This window comes from Struthio camelus, chromosome 1 (assembly GCF_040807025.1).
Source record: "Struthio camelus isolate bStrCam1 chromosome 1, bStrCam1.hap1, whole genome shotgun sequence".
NCBI lineage: Eukaryota > Metazoa > Chordata > Aves > Struthioniformes > Struthionidae > Struthio > Struthio camelus.
The window spans coordinates 58,323,648-58,341,022 of record NC_090942.1 but is presented as its reverse complement, the minus strand read 5'-3'; the positions used below and the strand labels follow the sequence as shown (position 1 = coordinate 58,341,022).

The window sequence follows — 17,375 nt, the reverse complement described above, 5'->3', positions numbered from 1 at the left end:
AATAGTCTCAACCCCCTAAAACTGAAGTCAGTATATCACCTCAGGGACTTCAATTTTGCTCGTGCATGCACACGCATCCTCTTGCTTGTGTTCACGCAGGAGCTGCAAGCAATTAATAGCTCGAGCAAAATCAGCTCCGTGAGTTGCTGATCAGGAGAAAAAAAAAAATTTACATCTAAGATAAAACAGTGGTCTGCCTCTCAGTTGGACAGAAATACTACATCTATGTAAGGTTTTGAGACCTCAACTGCAGAAAGCTTTATTACTAATCTACTGTTTGTTACCTTAGACTTGTGCATATCACCGAGATCACTTCCTTATCCTCTTTTAATCCTCCCTCCCTCAAAATGGGAAACCTATTCCCTGTGTAGCCCTTCTCCCATGTGCCTTTACCTCCACCACCACCTCCACCTCCTCTGTGGTCCACAAGTTGCATCAGTTTCGGATTGATGGCTTGATTGGCTTCTTCCAACACTTTGATAAGCTCCCGGGCCTGTTTCAGGTTTCCTGGGGTGAAGAACGTGTAGGCAGTACCCTTGTTGGTACTACGTGCGGTACGGCCAATACGGTGCACATAATCTTCAGAGCTGTTCGGATAGTCGTAGTTTATCACAAATTTAACATCTTCCACATCTTGAGAGGTGCCCAGGTGCGAAGCACAGTGAAGGGGTGGGGTTGAGGAAAGGGAAGAAGAAGAGAGGACGTGCCAACGAAAGGTGGGGAGCACGAATGCAGGTGACAGTAATAAGAAAAAAAAACAAAGTTAGTAATTGCATGGCATAAATACAAGACAGACTCATCCCAAAAGAGTAGAAGACTGAAATTTAAGATCATCAGGTACAAAGATCAGCGTCCTGAAAACTAGTGGCAATTTTAAAGCAGTTTTTCCCTGCATTCAAATTCATCCTCCCCGGAATGCATTTCTCTGTCTTCATCTGTTAAAGACAATGATGTTCATGAATTAGCTAATTGCATTTAGTACTCTTTTTCAAAACACAATCTGAGAAGTGAAAAATGCCACCATCAGACATAGCAAACTGGGGCGGAGGAAAGATAGAACTGCCATAGTAAGAGCTTTTACTCTGTTGGGAGAAGTCTAGCAAATAATAACAGTAATGAGATCACTTACCTTCCACTTCGTAACATTAAATAAAATGCAAGCCTTTTAAAATTTTACTTTTCTTTTATAATACTAATAAAATTCAACTACTTTCCTAGCCTGAAGCTTACGACATTTCAATTACAGTAGTATTATTCGGCCAACTTATTAAAAATTCTTCAGCTCAGAGCTAGAATATCTTTAACTTGGCTTCCTAGTTATCACAGGAATGCATTGCACTAACATTTCACCACGCTGTTCAGTCCAGTTCTGGGAAATTTTTGTACTTCGGACAATCCTAAATTCTACCAACAATTCCCTACTTCCAATGTCAGACAAAAGTAGGAAATTAAATGCTCAAAATTGCTCAGCCTGCAAAACAATACTAAAATTTAGAAGAGATCAGAACCGCATGCCTTGAAAGTCAGACTTCATAAACTTCTGGGACTGAAACAAAGTAAACGTTAGTGCAACACTTCAGTGAAAGCATCTAAAGTATCAAAAGCACCTATTTGCTATAATAGGCCATGTTTAAAAAAAGCATGGTATTACAGAAAGTGCCCTAACAGCTCATGAAAAAAAAAATCTGCATTTTAAGAAGAATATTCTGAAAATATCCAAGATAAAACACAGATTTTTGTGATTTTTTTTTTTTTTTAAAGAGAGAAACATTCTCTGTTTGTTACCAGACCGATGCACACTCCCTCCTCCTGTGGGAAACCGCTGCAGCCGATCCCGTCTCTTTGCCTTTTATTTTTGGCGGCCTCCTTTCGAAAACTCCGCCCTCTGACACGGGACCACTGGAGCGCGGGGAGCATGCATCAAGGGTCCATGGCAGCGAGAAGTCCCCACACACGCTCGCTCTGTGAACTGGCTTAGACGCTTCTCTGTAGCCCCATTTGGTTGTGAAGCGCCGGAGAACCTGGGTTCAGGTAAAAGTTTCAGGTCCTCCAACGCTTTTTGTCCCCTATTCGGGGTTCTTTGGGGCAATTGTCAAAAAAATGAAAATACAAAAATTACATCCAAAGGGTCAGCTGCATCTATTGCCCAGACTGCATCAATTTCAAAGGGGACGTAGGAAAAATAAAAACAAGAGGGTGGTAGTGGCAAGAGGGGGACTTTATGTCTGTTTCTTATTACAGCAAAGGGGGGGGCTCCTCAGTCTTTGCTGACTCCAAAGTCCTGAATCACACCAAAAAAAGGGAGTGAGAAGGCAGGTTTCACAGGGGGCTGCGCGAGTCTCCAGCTAGGGTCCTGGGTACAACAGGTTTTTTAAAAAGGGGAAAGTGAAATAAAGAGAGGGGTACATATGACAGATTGCATCTTCACAGCCAGGGTGCAACTAGCCTGACCAAGCAGCAGGCTACATGATCCTTAGACAGTCCCATTTTGCACATCCATCAGTAGTAAAGCAAGTTGAATTACCATAGAGGATACAAGGACGTGCTTTCCTGGCAGAAAGCACAAGGAATTGCAGCTACCAATGCAGACAGTACTGACTTGATTGGGGAGGAGTGGGGAGAATGCAAAGGCAGGAAAAGGAAAATGGATGGGTGTTTTCCAGACCAGAAAGTGGTCCTGGTAGAGCACGTAGCTGGCTGAAGAAAGACCAGCTCAAGTACAAGATTTGGCTTCTCCAGTCTAGCATGCTCCCAGGTGTTTGTGCACAGTCACAATCTTCCTGCGCTTTTAGAAGGTAACGTAGCAGGATCAAGAATTGAAACTGTAAATCATTTTTGACAGCTACCTGGGAAACATGCCCTTTGGCAGACCATCAGAACACCCTATAATTAATAAGGAGGGATATAAACTAGCAAACATGCTAGTCTAGAGAGCTGCTTCAACCACCAATGTAGATGTGCCCCGCCCCTGCACTGAGAATAATCTGCAGCTGATATCAAAGCTTCTGTTAAAGAAAACAAAACAAAAGAAATTCAATGTTTTTAGTTTAATAGAGTGAACAAAAAAATAAATAATAATAATAATAATAATAAAAAAAAAAATCAGTGCAGAGACAGGACCTCACTCCAGGGAATTATCACAAAGAAGTCATTATGGGACTCAGAACTTACCTGGAAGAAGCTTTTTTGAAACCAATGTTCCATTAGGAAGAGGGAAAGCCCTGGTGACTCAGCCAAAAGGCGCGCGCCCCTGTTTTATGTTATTTAGGTAGAAGCCTTCACCTTCCAGGATCTTGGAGGAAGTCGTCCAGAAGTTTGCCAGTTAAGTGACTTATTTTAAGAAGCAGCAAACTCAGGGCCCCAAAACAAGCAGAGATGTTGTTCAGTAACAAGAAACAGACTCTGGTACCTTTCCCCCACAGCTCAGGCGAAGTGGGGAATGGGAAGTGGGAGACTGTTTTCTGAAGTGTTATCCAATTGAGTAGTTTTGGGGGAGTGTTTTTGGTGGGGGTGAAACTGTTTTAAATGTCTAGGCAAGATGCACAAAGAAGCTACCAGCACATAGCAAGCCTGTTTAAAAAATGCTGCTACAGAAAGCAGCGCTCTTTCATACAAACTGGTTTCAGGCCTCAGTCCCTTCTCCCAACAGGCCCAAGTTCTAACTGCACAGGTCCAGACATGACCCTAGAGGGCAGAGACTGAAGTCCATATAATCACCTCTCTGAGGAAGTGTTGGACATTTTTTGAGGGGGGAGGGGAAGGAGGGGCGAAGGTTGTGTGAACAAAGGCTGCCAAGTCTAATAATGGCCTGCCTGTATTTAAGTGACCATATGATGCACAGTGCAGCCACCCTTTCAAGCATATGTAAAAACAGAGCTCATGTAACCAAAAATTTTAATAAACTAGAGATCTTCCTGAGCTTATTTGCAATGGTTTGTGAAAGTTTTGTCTAAAATTTACCATCATGACATATTGAGCCCCAAGTAGCAGCTTCTACCAAACTCAGGGAGCAGCATGGTATAGTCAATGCTCATTATTAAACTCGGAGCACTTTATAAGTCATCTTCCACAGTGGGCAGATATGCAAGGACTGTGCTTAGCACACAGTGTTTCACAATACAAATATGCTTATTAAAAGAAGGGGGCACAACTGATGCATCCAGACAGATCATTCTCATCCACCAAAATAAAACTGTGCAATTTTGATCAATCATACATTTGGGTAATACTATGTTAAAAGGCCTTATATAATCTCAGTGGTCCTGCCTAGAAGGAACACAGAGGAGGGAAGGCTACATGTCAAGACCAAAGATCTGGAGCAGTGCTTTCTCAGATGTGAATACATCTGCCGGGTAAACGTGCGTGTACACTGGGGTCTGTATGTACAAATCTGTGATGTAGCACACAGGGAAAATAATTAACTATTTGCTGTTGAACTGCTCTACCACAACTTCTTATTTCAACTTTATCTGACACCCTCTGAACTGAGAGCAATCCATCCCTATCATCCAGCAACAAAAGCCGGATTTGGGGAAGAAGTGAGTGTGGTGGAAGGATTGGGTTGCATAATTGGACGTCTCTTCTCCCTCTTGGCGATCGATTAGTCATGCCTAGGCCTTGCTGCAGACCAAAGCCTGTTCATTAGGAGCAGGAAGAGACTTTGAATATGAAAGAAAAAAAAAAGATTAATGTTAAAAAACGTATTTCACATGTGGGGGAAAATCACGCTTTGAATTTTTTTTTTTTAAGAAAACATATTTCAGTCCAAAGAAGAAAAATATGCAGCAGTAGGCAACAGTGGTCTATGGGTACAAACCTAGCCCACGAGACGCAACGTCGGTAGCAATGAGGATGGGAGCCTTTCCAGAACGAAATTCTGTAAGACAAAGCACACTATGAAGCAACATTTTTTTAAAAAAAGAGATAAAGTTATCTGAACTTGATTTACACTAAATGCTCATTTTCCAGAATCTAAATAAGACAGGTCAATTTCAGAAGCCCCAAAAAGTCAGCATATAAACTGCCAACTATTTTTCAAAATCTGTTTCTCTGGGTTAATCAGTTCTTAGAGCTTCCCATTGCGTTTTTGTCAGAAGAGAGTCAGATACAAGTACTGAAATGAACAGTACAAAGGCAAAAGAAGTTATTTTGAAGTGTACATAGCTTTTATAAAAAAAAAAAAAAAAAAGGTACTGGGAATAGAGACAAAAAAAGAAGATTGCAGAAAAGCACACTGCAGTAAACTCTGTACAGTAGCCTGAGTTAGTCTCCCCCCCATTGCTGGACTCACCATTAAGCACCCAATCTCTTTCTGGCTGACTCTTGTCTCCATGGATACACATAGCTGGCCAACTGCCAAACAGAGATGCACATTAGTATTGAAAGTACACACATTAAAGGCAACAAAAAGCTTTATTGGCATTTCCATAAAAAGGCAAAAAATAAATACTTAAAAATATTTTATTCCCTGCCCTCCTCTTCTGGCCTTTATCTACCTAAGATTTATGCTTTTCATTTATGCACTTCATTTTTAACACATTGTATGTGTTAAAATCTCTACCTATGTGAGAAGTGTCTAAACTAAATCACACCTGCTTCATTCATACAGACCTTATCACTTCTGCACTTCAGCTGTTTTGTATATTCTGACATACAGATAGCTGCACTGTTTACAAATATACTGTCTTGCACTAACGCTTTGATACACTGGAAAACTAAGGAAACTAAGATTGAATTCAGCCAAAGAAAAGAACGGACACCTTCTTCCCAACAACAGCATCATGAACATTTAACCTTAGTGCTTTTTATTACCATTTCTGTTTTCCCACTAGAAACAAAAGGGGGGAAGGGAAGAGGAGCTAGCTATTCACCCATCTCTGCGCATCCTTCGAGTGAGATCATCACATCTCCTCTTTGTCTCCACAAAGATGATAGTCTTGTTTTCTTTCTCTGCCATGATTTCTTCCATCAGCTGTATCAGTCTAAAATAGACATGAAAACTAAGACGTATGTCCACATATACAAGAATATAGGAGTACTGTCTCAACTTGCATTGAAAACATATACAATAAGTATCCACATGAATAAAGCCAGTATCATTTGTACAATATTTAAGTCTGCTGTACAACATTATGGTTAGAATATATGCAGTTAACTAGATGATTACAAGGCTTAATTGTCTGGTAATGTTCAAAGGTTAAATAACAGTGCAAGTAAATTCACTAATCCAAATTCATATTTTCCTTAATGGGTAATATTTTTTTTTTTGCTTAAAAATAAGAAAATTAGCATACTTATGGTCTTTCTCGCTTTCCATGCATACATCCACTATCTGTAGGATATTGTGGTTGGCACTCAGTTCCAAATTTCCCACATTGATCTGAACATAGTCCTGCAGGAAGTCCTCGGCAAGCTGGCGCACTTCTTTTGGCCAGGTAGCGCTCCACATCAGAGTCTGTCTGTCAGGCTAAGAAAAAGGGAAAAGGATTTGTTTAAGGTAGGGGACTCTGAATGGAAATCCATAGGAGGCTATGCTTTTACAAGGCTCACGCACCCTTATCTGGTCAACAATTTTACGAATTTGAGGTTCAAATCCCATATCCAACATCCTGTCTGCCTCATCCAGAACAAGGTACGTACACCGACGAAGGTTGGTCTTTCCCGCCTCAAGGAAGTCAATCAAACGACCTGGTGTAGCAATGCAGATCTCCACACCTTCAACAAGCAACGAGCAAAAAGAGTAAGGCTCTTCATTTGAATGTCATTTGATATTTTTACCCAGAATGAATCACCTTCCAGAGCAAAACTGTTTAAAAATAAGTAAATAAAAGTTACCTCCCTCATCCATACCCAAGCTTGAGTCATTACTTTAGCAGGAACCCTAGTTTCTTTTAATAATTCATTTTGTTTTCCATTCCAAAATTACTGTTGCTGTGCCAATAGAATGAATGTATGTAGTACAGGAGCTGAAAGCTTACTGCGAGAGAACACCAGTGAGAAAGCTGTCCAGAATCAAAAGTAATCTACGGTGCTACTCAAGCCTGACCCACCTTCCTCCAAGACTATAAGGCCTAGTGAGCTCTCCACAAAAAATAAAAGGGAACTCCAGCTAAACTCTGCCTGTTCAGCAAACATGAAGTGCTCCTTTTGCTGTATAGGTCATGGTACTTTTATTTCCACTTTTTAAAGAGATTGCTAATGTGTGTGCTTTAATACTGAATAATTATGTACTAATTATGAGAGAATGAGTCCATCTTCTCCTGATCTGTTACTGTATAAAACAGAATTCAGATACGCAATGCTAGCAAAAGCTAGGATCAGGTACAGCAAGTTACACAGTTCTTAAAAGGAGGGACTGATTTGCACTAAGACCTTACAGCGTCACAGAAACGCCCACAGTAAATTTAAAGCAGCCATGAGGTGGGGAAAAAAAGAACAAAACCTCAACAGCTTTCTCCTTGCTTCCAGATAAGGAGTATTTTGTGGCAGTCCAGACCCTTTTGTCTGTGTCAGCTTAGATTCCTCAAAGCTGATGAACCTGGGCATACTTTTAGTTTCTATAAAGTTAACAAAAGAACTGGATTTCTAATCGTGCCACTGGTCTGCCAGAGAGGCTGAAGAAACTGCAGTCACTACTGTCAAAAACGTATTCCTCCAAAGTAAACTCACTAAAATTCCTGGAAGATCACAACCAAGGGAAAAAAAAAAAAAAAAAAAACACCACACATCATCTCTGGACTCTTCCTGCTGCAAATACTCCTGAATAGGCAACGTCAAGCAGCTAAAGACAGTAACACCTGAAAGGACTGAAAGCATGCATTCAGCACACATCCTCCAGCCAAAGGGTTTTCTTCATAAATGAGAGAACATCTATTTTACAGCACTCTGGAAGGGTGTCCAAAAAGGGCACCAAGTTGATCTTCCACAAGTCTCTTCATGCAACCTTTGACTTCCCCACTGAAGAAGATGCTGCTGCTTCTGTACTGGAAGGCAGTTGCATTTTCTTGAACAGAGCTATCTTACAGTCTTCTACTATGTATACCTTTATCCTATTACTGAAGTTTTCAACAGTGACTCTCCAAACTGCAGCAGCAAGTAAAAACGTTGATTTCTCGAGCAGATCTGTGTATATAGGCATACCCTGATAACAAGGTCTTATATCTTTCCATGTAATGCTATTTAAAATCTTTAGCAGGCTAAAAAATTTAAAAAATATCACCACATCGCGGTGTTCGAAGTTACATATAACTAACCCTAGGTATGAAGGTGGGGTTACTCTAGCGCAATACTGCATTACAATGGTTCCTGTAGTACTGTGGCTCTTTATAGCAAGGCGCTAGAGTTAGGAACTACGTAAGGAAGCACAATTACAAGACATCATGGGGTATATGAACCAGAAAGAGAACTTAGCCCTCAAAAACAAAGTCTCAGAAAAAAAATAATTTCTGAATTTATAGAAACTTTTTCAGAGAATCAAGTTTTATTTCAACAACTTCGCAGCAGAAAATTCGCAATCTGGCCTGACAAAAATCATTCCTCAAACTGGCTGCTGCTGCATTTCCTCCAAATAATTTCTTCTGTTTCTGACAAATCTCCTTTTCCCCCCTTTCTACATCTTGATGATCTTCACAAATGAAAATTCAAAGAGAAAAGGGAAAGGAAGTCTGAATAAGTTCTTATACAAAGTAAGTTACCACAAGTATGCTACTGCTTTAATTGAAGGAGTTAGCCACTCAACCTCACGCACCTCTCCAAACAGGCTTTAAGACAATATTTTTCTTTCACAGAGATCTTGCAAACCTACCTCCTCTACAAACTGTAAATCACAGTTTTAAAAGCTATACTAAGTTACCTCTTTCTAGATCTCTGATCTGGGGACCTTTGGGTGCTCCTCCATATATGCAGGTACTCTTCAGTCTTGAACATTTGCCATAATCGTCAGCCACCTGCTGCACTTGCTGGGCCAACTCTCTAGTAGGTGCTAGAACCAGGCACTGCAAAATGAATCCATTTAGGAGAGCCAAGTTGAATACACATCCCTAACTTAAGGGCTCTGCACAGATACCATAAGCAAAGCTGGATCATCTGCTCTCTATTAGCTAAAGCATTTAAATATCTTGAGACTACATGAACAGTTGCACAAAATTTCAGTGAGGTATTGACATTGTGATAGTAAACAGTTCTCTACTTACTATCCCGATACACCAAGTAAATAAAGTACACATTTCATTAACAATGCCATGTCACAAACACAGAAAAGATGATAATGGAAAGCACTTACAATTGGGCCATCCCCTCTTTCCAAATATGGCTGGTGGTTGATGTGAACAATTGCAGGCAGCAAATACTATTGGGGGGGGGGAAAAAAAAAAACACACACTTCTGTTTTAAGTCAAGAGACAGGACTTCATTATTCAATGTCAGCAATCACTCACCATGATAACTGGATCACAGTAAGCACCCGTTTAGTCTAACACCCTTCAAAAGCCAGGACCTGACATTTCAGAGAAAGCAAGAAACCTCAGCTATACAAAACCCGGACCTTACAAAACCAGACGTTCCTATTTATCCAATAGGAGAGAAGATGGTTTTCAGAGCTGCTGAGCAATCAATTCAAATCTCCTTCTGATGTGAGTAGGAAATGTAGCTGTACAGCATCTCTGAAAGGAAGGCCCATTTAGATTTGGGGTTGAAATTGGCTAGAGCTAAGTTTGCTCAGGTCTACTAAGCTTTTCATAGAAGAAAGAATTCCCTCTTGACCACTGTAGATAATTAATGTATACCTTGAATTGCAAGACTCAAATGTCTTTTACTTTAACTTGCATAGTTAATAAAATAAACATGCTAAAACACACACTGTTTTTAAATCATAATATAAGCAAAGACCAAATAAAGAGAAGTGACTAAGCATCACAAAAACAAGTTATGCAAAATACATGCCTGTCAATGAGGCAGGCTTGTTGAGCTGAGACTTAGGTCTCGCCCAAGATGCGATAAGAAAAGCTTTAAAAAACAGGTAATCATCTCACTTATTCTTGTAGTAGCAACAGGCCCAAAACCTACCAAGAGGTAATTTCTGCAAAGCAACTGGAAACAAAACACAATAAAATGAAGAGGAATACATACTGCTAGAGTCTTCCCAGAGCCAGTCTGAGCAATGCCCACCATATCACGACCACTGAGAGCCAGAGGAAAGCCTTGGCACTGAATTGGAGTGGGTTCCGTGAAGTTCTGATCCATCAAGGCATCCATCACATACTCTAAGATTTTAAGAAAAGAATTTTCTTAAATGGCAATTGAGGCTGCAGGCAGCTTCAAAAGACCTTTTCAGAAAACAAACAGGCCTAAACCGTCATTGCTATTGAGTAAGCCTCATGTTCTTCAAGAGCAAAGCCTACCAAGAATGGCAAAATACTTACGCGGAAAGCTACACTGGTGGAATGCAAACACAGGCTTGGGGCAGCCCTCCATTCCTCGAATTGTTATCTCTTTTTTTCTTCTCAGTTCTTCGACTTCATACTATTCATGTGAAAAAATACAAAGGCAAATGCCAAGTGGTCAACAGCAACCCAAAGCACACGGTGCTAGCAACACATTTCACACTTAGCTAACAGCTTAGTTTCAGAGATCTGAATTGACAAGGAGAGCTTTAAAAAAAAAAAAAAAAAAAAAAAAAAAAGAGTGCTTTCCTATGGATTTTATCTGGAGATTGAGCTATCATGTAGCCTCTCCCACATCCAGAGGTATGAGCTCTCTTTGTAATCTAGACAGACTAATATGGTCCCTCCTCTTCCAGCCATTTAACTTTCATCAAAAGTGTATGAACATTAAACATTTATGTATTATGTATGTATGGCCTTCTTTCAGAGGCCAGAAATTATCAACACATTCAAAACTGAATAGACATAGAAGAACACACACGGGGGGAGGAGGGGGAACGCTTTCTGTGACAGTGCTAAGAGCTACATAAATTAAATAGGCCCCAACAGACTACAATCAAGCAGAGGGCAAGACAGTCCTCCTCCTTCTGTTAACACAGTCCAGTGGCGACTAAAAACAGAGTTCTTGCTGTAGAACCAGCAACTTAGAATTGTTGCTTGGAACCTTTTAGGAACAGCATTTCTTTTCTGCATGAAAGACCACTGAGTAACGTCATAATGATATACTGAGGCCCCACAAATTTTTTGATAACAGAACTTCTTTAAACATTTCCGAAATGCGTATCCACATAAGAAAAGTGTTAGGATTAGGAAAAGTGTTTATCTTTTTCTAGGTTATCTTCTGGGTCCAATAGCACTTTGCAAAATGCTTCCACAGTTCATGACCTTACTGCAATGATTAAAAAAAAAAAAACAATACTGAACCAGCACTTCATCCAAAGCAATACATTTAGCATTTGTGAGAATCTCTTGCCTTTGAATGAAAAGGTAAAAAAAGAAAACAACTTTCGAGAAAATCCTAAAATCATTCCAGTTGGCTAAGGCAAAGACAGCTATAGCACCTAAGCTAACTCTAGTTCAGTAGCAAAGGTTGCTGTCTCTTTAAAAAAAAAAAATGTCTCTTTCAACTCCTTTATACTGTATAAATACTTCATTAATATTTTACATGATTGTTTTAGATGCATGTAATTGGATAAGAACAGGATGGCTCTTTTTTTTTTTTTTTAAGTTGCTTTGTGTTAAAAAAGGTACGTCTAGATTCTCTAGTAGACTGAAGCTGGGATGGAAGAGGTGAACATTACTGTAACTACAGAGTAAATATAGAGTCCTGTGTCCAGTTTTGAGCCCCCAGTATAAGAAAGGCATTGACTAACAAGGCACGTCCAGTTATAGGGGAAGCTAGAGGCTGTAGTACAGTCTGTACAAGGAAAGGCTGAGAAATGGGTTTGTTCGGTCCAGGGAAAGAGAGGATTAGCAGGGGGGGATCTAACTGCTATTTTCAACTACCTCATGGGTGGTTACAGAGAAGATGGAGTCAGCATCTTGAATTTCTAGTTAGTTATTAGGGAAGGAAAAAAAAAAAAAAATCTCACCATGAGTAACATTAAGCCCTTAGACAGCCATCCAGAGAGGATACGGACTCTCCGTGCCTGGAGATGATTCAAACTCAAATGGACAAGGCCCTAAGCAACCTGCTCTAGCTTTGAAGTTAGCCCTGCTCTGAGCACAGGGTTAGATTAGAGACCTCCAGAGGTTCCTTTCAACCTGAATTATTACGATACTATACTACTTCCTAACGTTTCTCATGTACTCATGCCACTATCTGTCTACCAACAACTTAACGCTGTTTCAATGTACTCATTGTTTTAGTTTCCTTCAGGGCCTCCCCTGTACTGCAGCCCTGAAGTCCTCTAATTTGTATCTGCACTGATGAAATATGACAATTCACACTGTTTAATCTTGCATAACTCAATCAGGAAAGCAAGATGATGAATTGCAAATGACCAGATATAAAATGTCTTGTATGAAAAACATGTGAGAAATAAGCATCACTTTTGCTAACTGTAAATACTGACAGCAACTAGAACTGGTATCCTGCTGATACATACATACTAAACAAGCTTAGTGAAGAGACAGTTCTATTAAATGCAGTTCAAAACTTTCTAGGACAAGTTTTTTCAACTGTGAAGTTTTTCTGTTGTATGTAAAATGAAAAAGACAAAAATCTGAACATTTACCGGAGTAAGCCTGGCCACTTCTGGATGTTCCACATAAAAATTCTTCTCAAACTTGGGCAGCTCATTTAAGTCCCACTTCTTCTTACGTAGACGTTCCCCCGGATTACCAAATTTCTTTGGAGGAAGAGGACCTCCGCGACTTGCTCCAAACCTGTAAGGATCAACATTAGTTTTAAGCAAAATATTACAGAAGTATTTAATTACTCTGGAATTTGCAGGTCCATTAAGCATTCTCCGCTGTTAATTTTCAAGTTAACCTATTGAACACATTTGTACGATATCCTAGCAATATCCCATGGTGGCACGCAACCTCTTGAAATAAAATACGCTTGCCCTAACTCCTTTCTAAGCCCCAAAACCATCTTCCTAAAGTTTCCTTCTAGTACAGCCATTTTTATAAGTTACTGCCTTAAAGCTCCGATTTCTTCATTTTCATCTCAAGATTCCCTCTCTGGGGACAAAGCTAGTGAAGGGCTACAGCGCCTGTCTTTTACTGAAACTGACAGTGCACTTAAAACACCATTAGATGAAAGGGATGGAATCTTCTAATAAAGACTTCATCTCTCATTGTTAGTTTTACATAAAATTAACCATTTCACTTTCTCCCCCTCTACTTCTTTCCCTCTCTCTTATAAAGCAGTATATCCCAAATAAAAAAAATGAAAATATGACAAGAACAGGGTATAAAAATAAACAAGTCAGGCCAAGATCTGTAATTCTGGAATCAAAGCAATTTAAAAAAAGGCAAGCTTTTATTTTAAAACCAGAGTCTACCAGGAAAAAAAAATGTACCTTGGAAAAAATATATCCTCTCTCAAATGCTTTTGTTGAACGTTCAAGATAGTAACAACCTAACGTTTACTCTGCTAAAAATTTCGTAACTGGTACTAGCACTCAGAAATTACTGTTCTTTCTCTCTCACATACAAAAATTGACCAGGTGAATAAAACTTAATACACTTAAGAACTATAATGACTCATTGACGCATTAGACAAAACACAAGCTTCTGATAATGATATTTAAGAGTAACTGAAAACCGAGTAGCATAAAGTGATTAACTATTGTAAACATAAAATGCTTGCATAATATATCTTTAAAATTCCACAAAAAGTTATAATTCTTTCATCAGCATGACATAAACACAGCAGAAGCTACTGTTTCAAATGCTGTCAGGTCAAACTTTGTCCTAATTCAAAGTCCAGTTAGTAAAGCTACATTTTTCTGCAAAATTTGAATTTGTGAGAACTGCTCTGTTGAAAACAATACTTTTATTTATAAAGCACATTCACAGTTTTCACACCTAAACTGGGCAGTTTGCTCCTAAATAAAAGCTGTTAATGAAACAAAGCAATCTTCTTACCAGACTGATAAGCGTGGGGGAAGGGAGTTGGTAACAACTAAAGTAGATTTGAAGTAAATTTGTGAATTAACCTAATTACCACAAGAATATCTGCTCAGACATTAACTACATTTGCCCTTCATATGACTTCCCAATGGAAGCTACAAATGATAGTGACTAAGACATCAAAAAAGCAGAACCCAGATCTAATACGTGAACTGGAAGAAGAGATTACTTTTTTGGAAGAGTATGGTAGACATAATTTAACTTAAAACCTACTAAGTAAGTTTCAAATTGTTTGCTTTGTTGCTACTGTTTAAGCAATCTTGTCCCTCTTTTATAAATATGTCTTATTTTCTCATCAGTATGCCTCTCAGATCCCCAAAACAGTCTGCAAAATCAATAACTTCTGTCATATGACAAGACTGTAAAACAACTTCAAAAATCAATTTAAGGTTTAATTACTCTTTTGAGACAAAGTAAGAGAGTCAGTACAGATCATCAGTTACAGAAACATTCATCTTTACTGACGATATCTGCTACTGATTGTGCTAATCTGAGGTTAAAAAAAAGTCAGATATTTATGAATCTAAGTAACTCTAACAAAATGAATAGTCTCACTGAAGTCAGCTGGAGAGTCAAACTGTGAATAAGTTTACAAAGAATTGACTGCAAGATCAGACAGTAAAACAGCTGGGTATTATAAATATTTGCTCTTTGGCTATCCAGAAGAATACAATGTATTTTGCATAAAAGTCATATAGTTTCAGTTCTTCATTCTTATACACAGTAAGACTGTATGTTGACCTGAAAGAAGTGAGCCCTACATCATTCCTGAAATGCAGCCTCTCACAGAATTTACCTACTCACCTGGAAGTAACTGACACTTCACAATCTCATTACAAGTAATAATCATATTCCAATTCCAGTTAAACTGATTTAAATCTAGGGATATTTCACTGGTTTATCAAGAGTTCTCATTTCAATTAAGTGGAAATTTAGACTGATCCAAAACAATCTGCTCTGGTACTATTGTGCCGTCGTTTATCAACTAAATAAACTAAATCAATTTATTCAATTCCAAAGCACAACAGCATAACTTTCCATGCTAAAGAGTCATCTACAACTTGCTCATGACAGAAGGAAAATAGAAAGCTTGTATTCAGTTGTCTTATAAATGAACCAGCACTGAGAAGGTTAAACTTCTAAACGGAGCTTGACTACCAGGCTGGGTCACCCAAAATTTAAGAGAAGTATTTATGAAAAGATGGTTGCTAGTCATTACAAATACTTCCAGACCTTAAATAGATGGGCATACCAAAGTGAACCCTGACGCATCAAAACTTCCAGTGTAATAGCCCAAGAATAAGATTTTTCATGTAAAACATACAAAATCTTTACAAATAAGCATTTAAGCACTTACTTATGCAACACCTCCGTTTTAAAAGAGAAGTATTTGTCAACAATCAAATTCTTTACACAAAACCAGATTACACAAATTTTAAGGCACATTAAGTATCATGACAATGTTTTCAACTGTGTTCCTTTAAGTAACTGTATATAAATCTGCATACTCAAATTCAGTCACTAAACTCCTAAAAAAAAGCTGGGATCTGAACAATCTCAGGCTCACCAAAGTGTTTACTCCAATGTCCTTGTGTTAAACTAAGCTGGAAAGCTCATAGTGGAAAAACACCAGAACTCTCCTCTCTGTAAAGAAACTAAAACGATCTTTAAATTTAATTTCTGAACATGAAACAGTGGGTGTCAAGATAAAGCAAGAACACAGCTATCTCTCTCCACAGAGAGAGCTAAATATTAAGTTACAATTCAACATATAAACAAAATATTCCTGATCTCTCAGTGGGAGGGAAACAAAAAAAAAAAAACACTCATTCTTAACATGGCAGACTGGATTTCGATTAATAACAAAACCCACATATGCTTATCATTATCCTTGAGAATGAAGGCCTAAACTATTTGTAATTTAAAGGAGAGAAAGGGACAATCTCTCCCGAATTTAGTTCTTAATTTTCTCTTTAGAAAAGCTTGGGATAGGAGTCTTATGATTTCTTAATTCTTTAAAAAAAAAAAAAAAGTCAAAGTCTCAAGCCATTTATATACTGCTATACCAGCCTATGTTATGCTTACCCTAATGATACCCAGAGCACATTATATTTATTACTACCGTCCTCAGAGAAAAATCAAACCTGCATAAACCTTTTCTAAACCAAACTTTCTTGAGATAGTAGTATCAAGAGTATCAAATACCAGGCCTTCGCAGTGCCACAGAGACAACTTCTCTTTGATTGCTACCTAAGTAAGCTTGGTCATGCTTTTTAAGTGTGGTCCAGGGCCATGTTTACTGAGATCAGGCTCCTGAGAATGCAACTCCCCTGCATGGTAGCAGTTTTCAATTCTATTTCCTCTCCGGATAAGCCTGGGAGTGCTACTGAGAAAGATCTTTCACCAACTGCCATCTTTCTGAAAAGTCCAGAAGGAGCAATGACAACCCGAAGGGCAGAGTATCCAACCACCCTTTCCAGGGCCACCAAGACCTTCGTTATTTCCAGGGGGGAGTACGATGAAGGAAAATGGAGGTGGCAGGAAAAAAAAAAATTAATAATAACGCGGGGGGGGGGGCAGGAGGACCTTAAAATTGAAAGTGAGGCACATGGTTACACGTGAAGGAAGGAAAAGCAAAATTAAAACAATAACCACCACCCCTTGCTGCCAGAACCCCGGTAGGAATAACGTCTCCAGCTCCCACCCCACCCTGGAATAAAGATATAGGGTGAAAAAAAACTGTCCCAAATACCGCAGCCACGATCAACCTCCCCCCCCTTTACTGCCCCACGATTCCCTCCCGCCCGCCTCCCCCTCGCCTGGCTCCTAAGCCAAAGGAGGGGGCCCCCTCCACCTCCCCCCCCACCGCGCCGCGCCCCCTCCCCCAGGCCCAGCCTTCCCTCCCTTCCCCCCCTCCCCTTACCCGCCGCGGTCTCGGTCGCGGCCCCGGTCTCCGAAGCCTCTCATGGCACCCGGGGGGGTGGGTGAAAGGCAGCGGAATGCTGGCCGTGGGGAGGGTGAGGGACTAGGGGTACGGGGAGAGGGTCCAGCCAGGGGCGGCTGTGCCTCGGCGGAGTCGCTTTGCGCCACCTCGCTTCTTGGGAGGGATACAAAAGGAGAAGAAGTGGTCAGTGGGTCAGAGACCCGCTGAACGTCGGCGGACGGGACGGCGGGGTTCTCGGTAGGCTCCAGGGCCCGTGAAGTGTGGAGACACCAGCGTCTTCTTCCTCCGGGCTCCCGGCACAAAATGGCTGCCGCCTCTCCAACCCGCTTCACTTACGTTACGGGCGGCCC

At 39.9% G+C, this 17,375-nt stretch overlaps 1 protein-coding gene across 1 annotated transcript in view; it reads right to left on the bottom strand.

Annotated features, from left to right (window-relative positions):
- The window catches only part of DDX17 (DEAD-box helicase 17), a 20,864-nt gene extending 3,489 nt beyond the window's left edge, over positions 1–17,375 (bottom strand). Inside the window, exons 1-12 of the mRNA XM_068942049.1 lie at positions 17,005–17,375; positions 12,677–12,827; positions 10,419–10,518; positions 10,126–10,259; positions 9,281–9,346; positions 8,852–8,993; positions 6,554–6,714; positions 6,294–6,466; positions 5,871–5,981; positions 5,291–5,352; positions 4,817–4,876; positions 394–633 (exon numbers count right to left, since the gene is read on the bottom strand). Of these exons, the coding sequence (XP_068798150.1) occupies positions 394–633; positions 4,817–4,876; positions 5,291–5,352; positions 5,871–5,981; positions 6,294–6,466; positions 6,554–6,714; positions 8,852–8,993; positions 9,281–9,346; positions 10,126–10,259; positions 10,419–10,518; positions 12,677–12,827; positions 17,005–17,048 (1,444 nt within the window). The 5' untranslated portion in view covers positions 17,049–17,375. The remainder of the gene's footprint in view (positions 1–393; positions 634–4,816; positions 4,877–5,290; positions 5,353–5,870; positions 5,982–6,293; positions 6,467–6,553; positions 6,715–8,851; positions 8,994–9,280; positions 9,347–10,125; positions 10,260–10,418; positions 10,519–12,676; positions 12,828–17,004) is intronic.